Source organism: Chlorocebus sabaeus, chromosome X, assembly GCF_047675955.1.
Source record: "Chlorocebus sabaeus isolate Y175 chromosome X, mChlSab1.0.hap1, whole genome shotgun sequence".
Lineage (NCBI taxonomy): Eukaryota > Metazoa > Chordata > Mammalia > Primates > Cercopithecidae > Chlorocebus > Chlorocebus sabaeus.
The window spans coordinates 21,720,167-21,737,109 of NC_132933.1; the positions used below are offsets into that span (position 1 = coordinate 21,720,167).

Sequence of the window (16,943 nt, forward strand, 5' to 3'; positions counted from 1 at the left end):
GGAGGACATAAAGGTACACCCAAGGCTGGGTGCAGTTGCTCACGCCTGTAATCCCAGCACTGTGGGAGGCCGAGGCAAGCAGATCATGAGGTCAGGAGTTTGAGACCGGCCTGGCCAATATGGTGAAACCCCCGTCTCTACTAAAAATACGAAAATTAGCCAGCGTGGTGGCACATGCCTTTAGTCCCAGCTACTTGGGAGGCTGAGGCAGAAGAATCGCTTGAACCCGGGAGGCAGAGGTTGCAGTGAGCCAAGATCATGCCACTGGACTCCAGCCTAGGCGACAGAGCAAGACTCCATCTCAACAACAATAACAACAACAACAAAGTACACCCAAACAGATAAACATACATAGCATGTCCCATAAATAGGCACCATCAGGAAGATATTAATTATTCCTAAGCAAATTCACAATTTTAACATATCTCAATAAATACACCAACATTCGTTTCCTGGAACTGAATAAGCATATGCAGAAAAATAAGTAAACAAGAATAGTCAGGAAAATTCTGGAAAATGAAAGAGTAATGGGGTGTGGAGCAGCCTTATTGGATACTAAAACATACTCTAGAGCCTCAAAAATTAACAGTGTGGTATTTGTGCATGACTGGAAGAGAAGAAAAATCCCAAAATAGACCCAAGTGCATAAGATGATTTAATACATGATAAAAGCAACTTCTCAAATCAATGGAGGTAGAAATAAACTTTCTGATCAATATTAGGACAAGTGGGAAGCCATTTCAGAAAAGATTAAATTGAATCTATACCTCATGCCATACATCACGATAAAACCCAAATAGATAAAAGATTTAAATTTTTAAAAAAAACAAAACCATAAAAGCACTCAAAAGAAAGCCTTGAAGTCAGTGCCTTCCTAACTATGACTCAAAATCCAGAGGCCATTTTTAAAAATGATTGAAAAATTGTGCTACACAAAAAAGAAAAACTCATGGCAAACACATGTGAGCACACACACACACACACACACACACACACACGCCATAAGACCATGAGCAATGTCAAAAGACAAAGGAGAAATAGGGAAAATATCTGTAACTTAGATATCACAGACAAAGGACTAGGCTAATTTCCCTAATTTTTAAAGAGTTTCTAGAAATCTGTGAGAAAAGACAATAAAGCTTTTTTTTTTTTTTTTTTTTTCAGGGAGACCTAAAAAGAAATAATCGACAGCATGAACAGACAACCTACAGAATGGGAGAAAATATTTGCAAACTATGCATCCAACAGGGGACTAATATTTAGAATTTACAAGGAACTCAAACAATTTCACAAAAAAACCAACCACATTAAAAAGTGGGGAAAAGATGTAAATAGATATTTTTCAAAAGAAAACATATAAATGACCGACAAGCATATGAAAACAATGCTCACCATCACTAATCATCAGAGAAATGCAAGTTAAAACCACAATGAGATATCATCTTATACTAATCAGAATAGCTATCATTAAAAGGTCAAACAAATAACAGTTGTCAGTGAGTATGCAGAGGAAAGGGAGTGCTTGTCCACTGATGGTGGGAATGTAAATTAGTACAACCACTATGGAAAACAGTATGAAAATTTTTCAAAGAACTAAAAATAGAACTGCCCTTCAATCCAGCAATCCCACTACTGAGTACCCACAAGGAAAATAAATCATTATATTAAAAAAAGATATCTGCACTCATATGTTTATGTTTATGGCAGCACTATTCGCAATAGCAAAGATATGGAATCAACCTAAATGTTCATCAACAGATGATTGGATAAAGAAAATGTGGTATGTGTACACAGTGGAGTACTATTCAGCCACAAAATAGAATGAAATGTGTCTCTTGCAGCAACATGGATGGAACTGGAAGCCATTATCTTAAGTGAAACAACCCAGAAACAGAAAGTCAAATACCACATGTTCTCCCTTATAAGCTAAAATTACTTAACCAGTACAATTAATTTCTTAATGGGTACATTATTTGGGTGATGGACATAATAAAAGCATAGACTTCACCAGTACTCAGTATATATCCAGGTAACAAAATTGCACTTGTACTCCTTAAACTTTATACAAAATCTTTTAAATAAGAAAAATAAAATGGGAATGCCAAAGTAAATGAACACATCTTTCACAGTAAAAGAAATCCACACACAAAAAAGAAATTAATATAAATGTAATGGCACTGGGGCCAAGCGTGGTGGCTCGTGCCTGTACTCCCAGCACTTTGGGAGGCTGAGGTGGGCGGATCTCCTGAGGTCAGGAGTTCCAGACCAGCCTGGCCAAAATGGTGAAATCCTATCTCTACTAAAAATACAAAAAAAAAAAAAAAAAACCACTAGCCGGGTGTGGTGGTGCACGCCTGTATTCCCAGCTACTCAGGAGGCTGAGGCAGGAGAATCGCTTGAACCTGGGAGGTGGAGTCTGCAGTGAGCAGAGATCTGCCACTCCAGCCTGGCAGACAGAGTGAGACTCTGTCTCAAAAAATAAATAAATAAATAAATAAATTTAAAAATAAAAAAATAAAAAATATAATGGCCCTTAAACATATGAAAAGATGTTTGACTTCTCTCATAATATGAAAAGTTCAAATTTAAAACTACACCAAGATTTTTTTTCTCACCTATCAGTTTGGTAAACATTCAAAAGTTTGATACCACACTCCACTGTCAAGCCTGTATAGAAAACAGTCACTCTCATATATTACTAATGGGACTGCAAATTAGTACAACATTTATTAGTTTGGTAGGGCTGCCACAAGAAACATCGCAGACCGGGTGGCTTCAACAACAGAAAGTAATTTTCTCACCATTCTGCAGGCTAGAAGTCTGAGATCAAGGTGTTGGCAGGACTGATTTCTTCTGAAGCCTCTCTGCGTGCCTTATAGATGGACATCTTCTCCTCTATGTGTCTTCACGTAGTCTTCCCTCTTTACATGTCTGTGTCCTAATCTCTTTTCATAAGGACACCAGTCGAATTGAATTACGACCCACCCTAATGACCTCATTTCAACTTAATTATTTCTTTAAAGACCCTCTCTCCAAATGCAGTCACATTCTGAGTTACTAGGGCTTAGGACTTCAATATAAGAATTTTATGGGTCACAATTCAACCCACAATTACCCTTATGGAAGGAAATCTAGATATAGCTATCGTGACTACCAATTCATTATCCTTGACCAGCAACTCTACTTCTGGAAATCTATCCTACAGATATACCCGCACACATATGAATTGACATATGTATGAAGATATTCATTTCAGTCTTGTTGAGGCTGAAATATTCATTTCAGACTGGTTGAGTGAACTTTGGTTTGTCTACACAGTGCAAAATTATGCAGCTGTGAAAAGAAATGAGGAAGTTCTCCATGCACAGGTAAGGGCAGATCTCCATGATAAATGAGGAAAAAGAAAGCACAAAACAGTGTAATACTAGTATGCTACCTACATAGGATATATACATTTGTATTTGCTTGTATAAAATTTGCATAAGGAAACACTGAAGGCTGAACAACTACAACAAAATGCTAATAAAAGTGGTTACCGAGCGGGACCAGCCATGCAAATCTCTAGATGACAGTGTAATTTAAAACACTTCAAAATCATTGGAAGAAAGCTATTGCTGGTCTCTGCCTGCTGACCTGGGGAGGTCAGTGGCTCTATGGAAAACACTGTGATAACCTACTAAGGAGAGCAGCCTGTGAAGAAGCTCAGGTGTTTGGCAATCAACTCATTCCTTCCAATGCACAAGTGAAGAAGGAAACTGTTTTTCTCAATCCTGCAGCTTGCAAAGGCAAAGCCAGGACTCTATTTGAAAAAAATGCTGCCCTGATTTTACATTTATCCTGGCATAGGTGTGACTATTGTTAAGGCAGATTATGAGGTACAAGCCAAGAAATTCCTGGAACTGATGGAAAACACATATGTGATCATTGTTGCAGGAGGAGATGGGACACTGCAGGAGGTTGTTACTGGAGTTCTTCGACAAACAGATGAGGCTACCTTCAGTAAGATTCCCATTGGATTTATCCCACTGGGAGAGACCAGTAGTTTGAGTCATAACCTCCTTACTGAAAGTGGAAGCAAACTCCAACATATTACTGATGCTACACTTGCCATTGTGAACAGAGAGACGGTTCCATTTGATGTCTTGCAGATCAAGGGTGAAAAGGAACAGCCTGTGTTTGCAACGACCGGTCTTTGATGGGGATCCTTCAGAGACGCTGGCATCAAAGTTAGCAGGTACTGATATCTTGAGCCTCTAAAAATCAATGTAGCCCACTTTTTCAGCACTCTTAAGGAGTGGCCTCAGACTCGTGAAACCTCTATCTTGTATATGGGACCTACAGAGAGACCTCCCAATGAACCAAAGGAGACCCCTGTACAAAGGCCTTTTTTGTACAGGAGAATATTACGAAGGCTTACATCTTACTGGGCACAACCACAGGATGCCCTTTCCCAAGAGGTGAGCCGAGAGATCTGGAAAGATGTGCAGCTGTCCACCACTGAACTGTCCATCACAACACAGAACAATCAGCTTGACCCAACATGCAAAGATGATTTTATGAACATCTGCATTGAAGCCGACACCATCAGCAAAGGAAACTTTATAACTATAGGAAGTCAAAAGGTGAGAAACGCCAAGCTGGACGCCGAGGGCATGGAGTGTCTCCAAGCCAGCCAGTGCACTTTGCTTGTCCCAGAGGGAGCAGGGAGCACTTTTAGCATTGACAGTGAGGAGTATGAAGTGATGCCTGTGGAGGTGAAACTGCTCCCCAGGAACCTGCCGTTCTTCTGTGATCCTAGGAAGAGAGAACAGATGTTGGCAAGCCCCACTCAGTGAGCAGGCAGAAGACAAGTACTCCCAGACCACATTTTAAGCCACCAGTGGGACCAAAAGGGAACAGGTGCCTCAACCATCCCAACAGTGTTGTCAGAGGGTCCCAAGGGCATTTTCATGACAAGTACCCCTCTGCCCCCCTCCAGCAGTGCTTCCCAAAGTGTTCTCTGTCACCTGCTTTGCAATCAGCTTCTGTTAGTGGATGTTTTGTTTTGGTGTGACGGTCGACCCTCCTAAACACGGGCTTTCCTCAGGCTGGTTCAAGATGGAAAAGGACTTTCTTCTGTTTTCTCCCAAAGTGCAACCACAGTGGAGAGCCCACAGTGGGCTTAGCCTGCCTAAGCCCTTCCATTCCCATTTTGTTCTTTGACCGTACTAGGAATTCCGGGGAAAGTGCATTCCTTCCCTGGGGACCTTTTCCTATTTCTAGGTTCCTCCACGGGTGCTGCTATTTTGTGAGCTCCGGCTCTTGCTTAGCTTTTATTTTAGTTCTATCCTCAGTCCAGAAATGTATGCAAGGTTGTTTCCCCTTTCAGCCATGGCTACAGTACTGTAAAATGCTAGTTTTTATTTTTTTAAGTAGTGCCTCCTAAATGGTTTGCATGAGAGTCACTTGGGGTGCATGTTGAAAATTGATCTATTTGGGGTCCACCCCAAACCTAACAACCCAATTTGGGGATGGGGCTGAGGTATCTGCATTTTTTAAAAAGTCAGCCACCCTTCCCAGGTGATTCTGTAAGTTGGTCCCTCAACCGCACTTGGAGAAATAGTTTTAAAGCAGTGGTCCACAAAGTATTCTGCTCATGTGGCCCCCAAAAGTATTTTGAAAAATGATGTATCCCCTCAGCCACCTAAGTTGACATCTAAAATTTTTCATGGGAAGTTAAATAGTTGACAAAGTATGTATTTGCTGGTGTCATGTAAATATTAGTATTTTAAAATAAAAACTGTTAGATCAGTATTTTAAACATATCCAGTACAATTTAAATATCACAACAGTTTGACACCCTTTATTCATTTATAAAAATAAATGAGCTAGTTCTTTAGTAGTTGAACATTTTAAATTGGCTTTTCTCCTTCTATATTTCCATACCACTTTCAGTCGAGAATCCTATCATGATGTAATCTACTGTGCTTGGCATCTTTTACTCATTCACCCATTATCTTCTTGTCACAAAAAATATAAATGGAAATCAATTTTTTTAGTTCTTGCTTTAAGTATTATCTCAGTCCAGAACAAATGTTATCGTAATTATTGGTATATAATGAAAATGATATTAATATAATTCTTTGAAGATTTTTTTAGAATGTTCTTTATCCTCATTAGTTCATTTATCCAAGAATACATGAATGTTATTTACAGCTGAGATGGGGTTCAACCTCAATTGTATTCCTTGTTTCATTTATTTATAGATGTAAGCACATAAATTCTATGGGAATAGAAAGAAAAAACATTGGTTACCAATAAGGGTGTATTGGGGACACAGAAAAGAGAGAGCAGGAGTAGAAGTGAAGTTTTCCATGTACCTTTTTATACAGTTTTTATTTCTAAATCATGTGAATTCAGATAATTAAAATTATATCTAATTTTATATTATGTTTCTATATAATATGAAGTTATATAGATATATTATATCTATATGTAATTATCTATATGTAATTATCTATATGTAATTATATAGATAGATATATAAGCATAGATAGATAGATACATAGATAGATGCTTCCTAGCTTGGCTATGAAATTTCTAGTACAATTTGAGATTAACTCTAATCTTTTTACTTTTGAAAATGGCTATTCTCAGTTTATTAAAGCTTCATCTAGGGTTTTCAAATTGTGCCCTTGTGAAATAAAGAAAATCCCCAGGGACCGCAAATGCTTGCTTTCTTTATATTTTTCTTTGAAGAAAGGAGCTGAGTTTAAGAAGGCTAGAGGAAGTCCAGTTGGATTTGATATTGACCAAACAGGAGACTGCCCAGATGCTATTGATTCCCTGCACTCAGCAGCACAAACGCCCTTGGGTGTGCATTACTTCAAGCAAACGGAAGTGTGCCCCGCTGAGAGTGGGGATGCCTGGCTGGGGGTGGGAGGACCCGAGTGCACCACATCCAGCTGGGAGTGAAATTCCTGTAGAAAGCACCCACAGCACTCTGAGCCTGCTTGCAGCCCAACGGCCTCGCTGAGAATGCTACATTTAAAAGTGCAGTTTTTGGATGATTCCCAGAAGATTTTTGTGGTTGATGTAAGTGGAAATCACATTGCTATTATTCCTTCATTATTCATTCAATAATGGTCATTTGTGAACAGCCCATTAGACAGCAATGTTATGTCTTCTTTAGGAACGAATGAAGGAGGACTGTGATTTTTAGCTTTGGAAAAATAATCTGTATTTAACATCACAATGTAGTTCATATTTTTCCATTAACCTTTCTCTTAGAACAAGTTGTCTTTTCTCAAGGGACAACAATAGCAAATTTTAAAGACAGGATAACTATTTGCAAAAAGCAAAGCAGCAATAAACTAGTTCTTTTACCCAATAAGGTATTATTGTTCATTGAAATTATGTCTGTGGGTCTCACCCCATGAGCATTTGTGGGGAGAAAACTGTTGTTCTGAGGGAAAGGAGTGGGGGAAGCTATCCTCCTTTTCTGAAGAAAACCTATGGGTTACAAGGGGTAGAATTATGTAGTTGTAATGAGAACTTCAGGAAGTAATGACAAGTATGAGAGAGAAAAATAGGATAAGAGACTATTTAGTTTGATTTAGTACTTATAGTTCAGAGTTCTTAATAAATTCCTAGCTACAAGATGATTGCATACAATTATACCTCATCTCTTCAAGAAAGAACAAATGTATTAAGCACATCATTTGGTGCTCATGTTCCAACATCTTAAGATTGTACATTTTGATGTCAGGATTTATGTATGAGCATTTTGAAAAGTTCTATGTTTTTATTGGAACCAAAAATGCTATTTGCTTTGATATTTACCTTAGCTACTAACAAGAGACAAATAGATTATTTTATTTGAAATTCATACAAAATGTTGGTTCTTTTCTTTTATACATAAACTGACAACTGCTGTGGCTCAGCCATGATGTTGGGTGTGTGGGTAGCCCATTTTTCCAATGAGTATTTTATTTTTATTTGAATCATGTGCTTTGTGAGTGATGACTTCATGTCTTCAGCTGCTGTTTTGCTGTCTCTTCCTTTCAGTTTTATGCGCAAAAGGCATTTTGAGGTCCATGGACCTGAATGATTTGTTTTTGTAGCAAATAGCTTCCATTAGAGGTATGAGGCATTTCCTATTATTTCTTGGAACTATATTTAAGGGGTGGAAAATATCTTTTGAGTAGTTTATCCATTTGCAGACCGGTGGTGTATGCTCACAGTGCTGCAGTACCTGAATTAGTGAGCTGGGTATTCAGAAGATATTGCTTTAGGCTAAGTTTTTAATAGATATTTCAAGGAACTCAAAGAGAAATCTTTGACAAAAAGTGACAGAAGAGTTTTTTGAATGTGCAGTCTAATTCAGATCCATTTAAATGGGGTGGGGGGTGGATGGGGAACACAGTACCATATCTTCACAAAATTCACCCACAGAAGAGCTAGTTCCAGCAACTTAAAGACTTGATTTGGCTTCAAGTCAAACTTTCTCTTTCCAGCTGCAACACATTGTGTTCCTTAGAAAGATAATGGGAGAGATTTGATACCCAGCAATTCTGGTGTCAAAGCATGTGATCCCTTTTGCTCTGTGGAAGACTGCTTTGTAAGTAGCAATCGTGGTGTTACCCAGAGTGGCAATAGCACTGGCTGCAGTACTGTGAGTGGCTTTGTCCAGAGGAGTTAGAAGCTTAAGTTAGCATTCAGTCATCCAATAGTACCTTCTCTGCTTAACAACAGTAGATTGATGATGATGATGGTGATGATGATGATGATGATAGTGATGATGATAATAGTGGTGATGATGATGATGATGATGATAGCAGTAGTGAGTCATCTGTGGATAGCACTTTAAAATTTACAAAGCACTTTCACATCCATTAGTTCATTTGATCCTCCATTCTACCTTGTGAGTGAAGGTAGGAAAAAGATCTTTTCCCATTTTGTAAGTTAAAAGATGGGGACTCAGGGAACTTAAGTGACGTGTGCACGACCACACAGCATATAATTGCAGAGCTGGACTTCCAATCCAGAACTCTGCCCTCTTCTTCATATACAATTGTAACCAGAAGACTCATCTGTCAGTAGCCTTCAGTATTGCCGATGCACATTGTTTATTTTCTGATGACCTTAAAAGGCATAGAACTTGGCACACAGTGAGCTTTTGATGACTATTGTGAACCAGTTAGTAGATCCTTCTTTTCTTAATCATGGTTGAAGAATTATGTGGGACAGTGTTCCTTCAAGGTCAGGGAGACAATGGTGTGAATCTTTTCATCTATTCAAACACTTAAAAAGCAACCTAAAGAATGCTCTATTTTATTAGTACTAACAGTCCAAATTTGATGAGGAAATGCTTGGAACCATAATAAAGAGAACCCATTAATAGCTGAGGAAGGCCACATGGAGGACCTTTTGATGCTAAACTGAAGTCTCGAGAGGCATGGATCATAACCAGGGAAAATTGTCCTTCAAGATAAGATTCAAGAAAATAATTGGTTGCATAAGGGAAAATAGTGGACTCTTGGGTATTGGTGTTGATTTTACAGAAAGTGCAGTGGTAGAAATATAAAAAGGACTCATGATCAGATAAAATAATGTCACCTGGGGAAAGCTCATTGACATCCAGAACCCTTCCTCCACCCCCAGTACTATTATCTTGCTGAATTTGCCAGTGTCCAAGGTCTAACTTAGGCCTCCTAAGAAGCCTGTTTTGTCAGTACTCCACAAAAACTGGAGTCAGAGACTGACATTTAAAATTAGAATGCTAGTGTCACCATTTACAGTGGGATTGGGGACACTGGGGTCCTCTCATCATTTATATGCCAAATGATTTCAGAAGAGCCAGATCTGGAGGAATTAGATATATGATCCTAACATTCGATGGCTTGGTAATGCATCCATGTCCACAGAGGCCATGGCATTGAGACCTTTTAGTCATGTATTCATTAATTAACTCATTTAGTTAACAAATTATTATTGAGGACCTAATATGTCCCAGGCCCTGTTCTGGGAACAGTAGACTTTCCTATATTGATAGGTAAAGTTCGTGAGCAAGAGCACACTCTGGTCTGGACAATACTGCCTGGATGCTACCAATTTTGGCCTTGGTTATTCCTTTTTCTCTCATTGCATGATTGACAGCTCTGCTTTCTGATCATCTTACTGTTTTTGACTTGTTAATACTTTCAGTTAGTTTATTAGAAAGAGTGGCTGCTCCCAAATACATCTTGTTTTCCTGAGGTTTCTTCGCATGTTTGTGCTCTGAGTCACTCGGTGTTGATTTTACAGATAAATTCTCTGAAAATATTAGTCAACCTTTTCTTTCACGAACTTCCAATAGTGTTTGGGGGTGCAGGATAGGTTATGGGACTTCAGAATTGCTAGAATGTGCCTACTAAAGTACAATCCAATGAAGAAAATGAATTTCATGAAAACGTCATCTTACTTTTCAAGCCCTCATATTTATTTTATAAAACTGATCATTGTCAAATATTAACATTATTCTTAGGGCTGATCTTACCATGGACAGCTTATCTCTAGACTGTCAAGGAAGGCTCTCTAGAATGATGATGGGAGTGGGTGAGCGGGACTAAAAATTGAATAAGGTCATGATTTACAAATTAATTGCAGGTTTTAATTGTATATTTATTTTTGCTTCTTCAACATGGAGACTAGAACTTTTCTCGATGGAAAAAAGGAAGATAAGACCAAAGTTAAAGCTTTGTGAGATATTAGAAACAATACAGGGTCAAGTTTCTAGCTTGACTATGAATCTCTTCAATATACACACATGTACATGTGTACACACACTCTCTCACACACATTTAGTAGTAGTGATGAGTGCCTTTGGAGAGCAACCTCTTGTTTGCTCATCTCAGGTTACATAGAGAGTTGTACAAAATGGTCATCCCATCACCATATTTGACACAGTTCTATCTGATATCCCTTTAAGCCTGCTGCATTTCTGTCTTTGTAAAAGCTGTTATTTCTGAATTTCCAAAATGATGTTTCACTTTGATGGATTCTGGAGCCTAAAGTCAAAACAAGATGTTAAAACATCTCTACTTTCACATTTACCTGATTGCTAAGTGATTGTACTGGCCATGCAGTTGGTACCAAGTAAGAGAATATAGTAAGTTAGCTCACCTAATTCCCTTGGGAGTCCATGATAAAGGCCACTAGGCCTCATTTTTGAAAAGAGACAGAGGAGAGGCAGCGCCAGGACCGAACACCGCTCAAGTTAAGTAGGAAAGCAAAGCAGTGATTTTTAAATTTATTAGTGGTGGAATTTACCCTGGGGATGTTTGCCCAGGGGTTGGTTTTTAAATTTGTAATGATGACGGATCTTTTGTAGTTTGGTCAACAGTGAAACAGATAACCGATTCCATCACTTCATAAGGCAAAGTTCTTCCAACTTCAATGATATGAAATTGTTTGGTGTGGCCGGGCGCAGTGGCTCACGCCTGTAATCCCAGCACTTTGGGAGGCCGAGGCAGGCGGATCACGAGGTCAGGAAATCAAGACCATCCTGGCTAACACGGTGAAACCCCGTCTCTACTAAAAATACAAAAAATTTGCCAGGCGTGGTGGCGGGCTCCTGTAGTCACACCTACTCTGGAGGCTGAGGCAGGAGAATGGCGTGAACTCAGGAGGTGGAGCTTGCAGTGAGCCGAGATCGCGCCACTGCACTCCAGCCTGGGCGACCAGCGAGACTGTGTCTCAGAAAAAAAAAAAAAAAAGAAAAGAAAAGAAATTGCTTTGGTGTGATAGAAGGTACCTGTATTTGGGACTACAAAAACTACCAAAAAAACCCCACCACTTTAGCTATGTAATCTTGGACTAATCACTTATCTCCTTAGCTCGCTGAGTTGTTGCGAGGAGTAATACAAATGAGGTAATGTATATTTGGAGTCTGATAAACCAGGATAGATTTGACTCTGCCACTGACAAGCTGTGGAGCCGTGGGCAAGTCACTTAGGCTATCTGAGCCTTAGTTCTGTCAACTGTAAATCCTAGACTTGGGGTGTCACGAAAAACTTCCAGAAGAACAAACCATTTAAGTTGCTGAGTAGGAGTTAAGAAGGTGAAGATTGAGAGGTAGATTGTGGGGGGAAGTATGGTGATCTACACAAAGGAAAGAGCGAAGGCCAATATACAAAAGAGAACATGGTCCTTTCACAGAACAAAAGGGCCAATCTGAGTGAAGAATGGAGTATTGAAAGGAAAATGGGAGTGACTGGAGGTCAAAGTTGAAAAAGAGGTTGGTACCTAGACCATTCAGGCAATGTATTCTATATGCAAAGAAGTGTAGTCTTTATCCTGAAGGTGTTAGAGACCACTAAAGGGTTTAAAAGTGGGGACATTAGCCTCTGCTCATCGTTCATTAATTTATGCATTTATTCATTCAGCCTATATTTAATAAAACTATGTTCTAAGTGCTAGAGATGCCAGGTAGAATCTGAATGTTCCCATCAAGTTTAGTGGACCCAATTTTAGATAGTCAAACTATATCCAAACACATATGCCCAAACATCAATATTGCAGCCTACTAGGGTTCTGAACTTAGTCAATGGTGAAGACAGACAGGAAGGATAAATAAAAGACATGCTAATGAGGTAGAATTTCTAGAACCATTTGATGCCACCCTTTTGGATATGGGAGATATGTGAGAAAGTATCTAAATGACCATCAAGTTTCTGGCTTAAGTGGCTGGTGGGATGATGGCCCCATTCACCAAGATGGAGAACAGAATAGGAGGAGCAAGTTTAGAAGGGATAATGATTGGTTTTGTTTGAGATTTATAGATAGAATGATGGAAGGAAAAACACATCTGGAGTAGGGCAGACCTGAATTCTAGACCAAACCCCAATAATTTGAAGGTGTGAGACTTCAGGTGGATCACTTCAGCTCTCTCAGGATATGCCCTTATCACTAAAATGGAGATAATCCTAGCACCTACCTCATGAGGTCATTGTCATGATAAATGAGATATCAGGGATAAGTTTCCTGACACAAAGCGGATGCTCAAACTTGTTAATTCCCCATCTCCCTGGCTTACAGACCTCTTTATTTCCATACTTTGCAAACCAACACAGAACACTCTTTCACTTTCAACTTGGACTTTCTTTTGATAATGCTTGATTTTGCAACCCACCTCCAGGTAATAGAGCTGTGCTCCCCCATTTCTGAGCTTCCTGTAGGGTTAATTTATCCTGCCTTTTTGCATGCTTTGGCCTCTGTTTAGTCAGCAGCCCCAAGAGATTTGCTCTTCCCTTTGGAGTCATTAATCCTGTCCATAAGAACTCCCTAGAGTTACCTAAAATAATGTAGGGCTTCCTTGAGGAAGCAGATGGAAATGGCCAAACCCTTTGCATTTGACTACATTCTAAATTGTTCCATGGTCACTACTCACAGTTAGGGTAACACAGTTAATAATAATGATAACAATAATATTACTGAATAATAATCACAAATGGCATTTATCAACAATTTTCTAGATGTATTTCCTATGCACTACCTTACATAAGTCTCACACACATCAAATAAGTGTCACTGTTTAGGGTTGTTATATAACTTCTCTGTGCCTTGAGGTTTTTTTTTTTCTTTATCTGTAAAATGGGGATAATATTAGTACCTGCTCCATAGGGTCCTAACAAAGGTTAAATGATTAATATATGTAAAACACTCAGACTAGTACTAGTAAGTGCTATATAAGTGTTTGCTACACTCATGCCTCATGGAATTGGCTCCAATTGTAGATAGTGAACACGTCCTGCTTCTTATGTCTGAGCAGTAATATTCCAAGCTGACTAGGCCTAAAATATTATGTTTATCTCTATTTTATGAGTATGTGAACTGAGGCACAGAGAGGTTGACTTACCCAAAGTCATATGGCTATTTAAGTTAGAAGGTGAGCTGGGATTCAAGCCCCAGTTTGTCTGACTTCAAAGTCCTGTCTGGTCATTGATTAGATGGTAGGCTTCTTACTCAAGTGTGATTTCTGTATATGCAGTGAAACTTCCTGGTTTTCCAGGACTTTGTGATGTATCCTCTAGCAGATACATCACAAGCAGCCTGCCTAAGCAGCCTGCCCCATGCTAGGTGGGATCAATCGATGTTTGTTGATAGACTAACCAACAGACTGAGCAGCCTGCCCCATGCTAGGTGGGATCAATCGATGTTTGTTGATAGACTAACCAACAGACTGAGCAGATCAGCTCACCACCACCCCGTGCCTGTACAAAGAAAGCTAAGTGAAGGAGCTTCTAAATCGAGGTCAGAAAGATCATCCTGGAATCATAGCGTTCCAACCTAGCCAATGTTGGCTGTCTCTTTGCCAGATATTCATTTGTCATTGCAGGGGACCCATACTGCCTGGTGAATGTCTTTGTTTAAACTGAGCTTCCTTTGTCATTCATATCCTGAGGTTTGTTGATTGGGAGAATAAATTGAACTGAAAAAGAAAAAACTGTTTGTGCTTCCTCTGGACCCAGGCCAGGCTGAGCAGTGGGGTCAAGCATGGTTTGGGCACTGCCTGCCCCACCCTCTGAGAGCCCCACATCTTCTGCTGTCACATGGCTTCCAGGCTGCTTTCCTGCTCCAGCTCAGAGCAAAGGCAGGGCCTCCAGCCTTCCCACTCCCACTCCTACCTGCCCCTTGACTTCCCATCCCCACAGCTGAAAGGAGGAGGGAACCTGAATGCAAGAACATTTGAGGCTATGGTGGAGGAGATTGGGGAACTGACTTTGGAGCTATAGGTGGGTGGTGGTTGGGTGTTTGTTCAAGTCTGCACTCGTGGGAATCTCTGTGAAAATTTCAGTTAGTCAGGGCCTTGCTGCCCCTTCATCTTTCATCGCAGGGAAGGCCTGCCTGCTGCCTGGTGCTGGGGAGGAGTAGCAGAAGTTGGTTCACTGCCCTGCAGCCAGAAAGATCTGCAGATGGTCCCTCTGAATTAGACTCACCAGAGGAGAAGGTTCCTCTGAATTCTATAGGAGTTTCTCTCTCTCTCTTTTAAATACCCTGCATTTGCATCATTGTTTTGACCTGTCACAAACACAAATGTATTATTCTAATAAAGCCTTAACTTTAATTTGTGCCTTAAGACAATGAAGCTGTCAGTTGCAACTTGGAGAAATTATTCAAACTGACTGAGCTGAGTCCAAATTGTCTTGGGGTCAAAAGGGCATGGCCTGAGGGGGGAAATCATCTGGGAGGCGGCTGGACTGGCCCAGTAATTTCCTAAAAGAGCCTGGAGACTGCCAGCCCAGCAGCAGGGAGCAGCGCCTAGCTTTTGTGATACTAGGTGCCTCTTAGCAGCTTTGTGCCAGACTGTCAGAACTGGAAAACATTCCGTGAGACCAGTTCTACTGCTGAAAGAACCACCCTTAACAGTTCATTTGCACCCCAGGAGGTAGTGCCGAGCTGGCCAATGAGGTGCTAGGGCAAGACACCACTGAGAAGATCTGCTGAAGGCTGCAAAACTCAGGAAGAATGAAAGGTGACAGGTGTTCCGAGGAACATTTTTCTGGGGGCTGTGGAACTCTCTGATGTATATAGCTTGTCTGGTTCTAAACACAGCTGCTGTGCAAAAGCTACAATTATTACCCCCACATCATCTAATTCCAGCCCCTTTTTCTTTATTCCATCTCATCCTCTTTACTCACTTCCTCCTCTTCTGTGTCCAAGGTGTGGGGCCAGAAAGGGGAGGTTTGTCTGGGTGAGCTGACCCCAGGCCCTGGAAGCACTTAGGCATGGCGCCTCACCACTAATCACTGGGCTTAGTTGTCTTAAACAAGAGGTCCTTTGTCCTCTGACATTCTTTCTATGATGACGAAATTCACCTTTCAACAGACTTTTAAAAAGACAAAGATTCTCCAGAACTTCACACTCAGAACGTTTTAAGTGATTTTAAGAGATTTGTGACAAAGTTACCGTCAATTGCCTTTAATGCTATGAGATATCATTTCCTGACCTAGCTGCATGCCAGGAATTTCCACTTACATTATTTCATACAATCATAGCTTAATACATCTGTGAAACAAGTATGATTATGCTCCTTCATTCATTCATCACTCATTTAACAAGTCCTCATGAACCCTCACTGAATCCACACACTGTGTTGGCTATCGAGGATGCAGAGATGAATGAGAAATTGTACCTAATCTCAAAGAGCTCATGGGCTAGGGGAAGAATCAGAGATATAAGCAGGTATGTATATTATGGTGTGATGTGTACAACTGACAGTGGAAAGGATAATTTTTTTCTAGCACAGCAAAAGAGGGGCATCTAACCAAGATTGAAATGTGTATGTGGAGGGGACAGACAAGCAGAGTTTTCTAAGGAAGGTGATGTCTAACCTGAGCCCCAAATAGCCAGTACTAATTATTTAGGTATGTGTTGGGGAGTTGGGGGACTGTAGGCAAACAGAGATGAAGGTTGGTCCAGACAGAGGGAGAAGCAGGAAAAGGTTTGTGGAGTAGATTAATCTGATTGAATCTTAAACTTGAGGGCAGAGGGGGCTGAGAGAGAGTTGTGAGAGACTGAGGGCTGAGACAGGAGAGACAAGCAAGAACTGATGAAACAGCTAAATGCCTAGGCAGATAAAAAGGGGTCCCCAGCCGGGCGCGGTGGTTCACACCTGTAATCCCAGCACTTTGGGAGGTCAAGGCAGGCAGATCACGAGGTCAGGAGATCCAGACCATCCTGGCTAACACGGTGAAACCCCGTATCTACTAAAAATGCAAAAAATTAGCCAGGCGTGGTGGCGGGCGCCTGTAGTCCCAGTTGCTCGGGAGGCTGAAGCAGGAGAATGGCATCAACCCGGGAGGTGGAGCTTGCAGTGAGCCGAGATCATGCCACTGCACTCCAGCCTCAGTAACAGAGCAAGACTCCGTCTCAAAAAAAAGGGGGAGTCCCCAGAGAATCTCTGACCCACCCCAGAAGTGTTT

The 16,943-nt window shown here is 40.5% G+C and overlaps 1 protein-coding gene and 1 pseudogene across 2 annotated transcripts in view; both read left to right on the forward strand.

Annotated features, from left to right (window-relative positions):
- The first annotated feature begins 3,565 nt into the window (after window positions 1-3,565).
- Window positions 3,566-4,835, forward strand: LOC103232574 (acylglycerol kinase, mitochondrial pseudogene; annotated as a pseudogene).
- Window positions 4,836-6,822: 1,987 nt separating this feature from the next.
- FRMD7 (FERM domain containing 7) overlaps window positions 6,823-16,943 on the forward strand; it is a 51,759-nt gene continuing 41,638 nt past the window's right edge. For both annotated transcript variants that reach the window (XM_007992715.3, XM_007992716.3), the window contains exon 1: window positions 6,823-7,074. In XM_007992715.3, coding sequence (XP_007990906.3) covers window positions 7,018-7,074 — 57 coding nt within the window. In that variant the 5' untranslated portion in view covers window positions 6,823-7,017. The remainder of the gene's footprint in view (window positions 7,075-16,943) is intronic.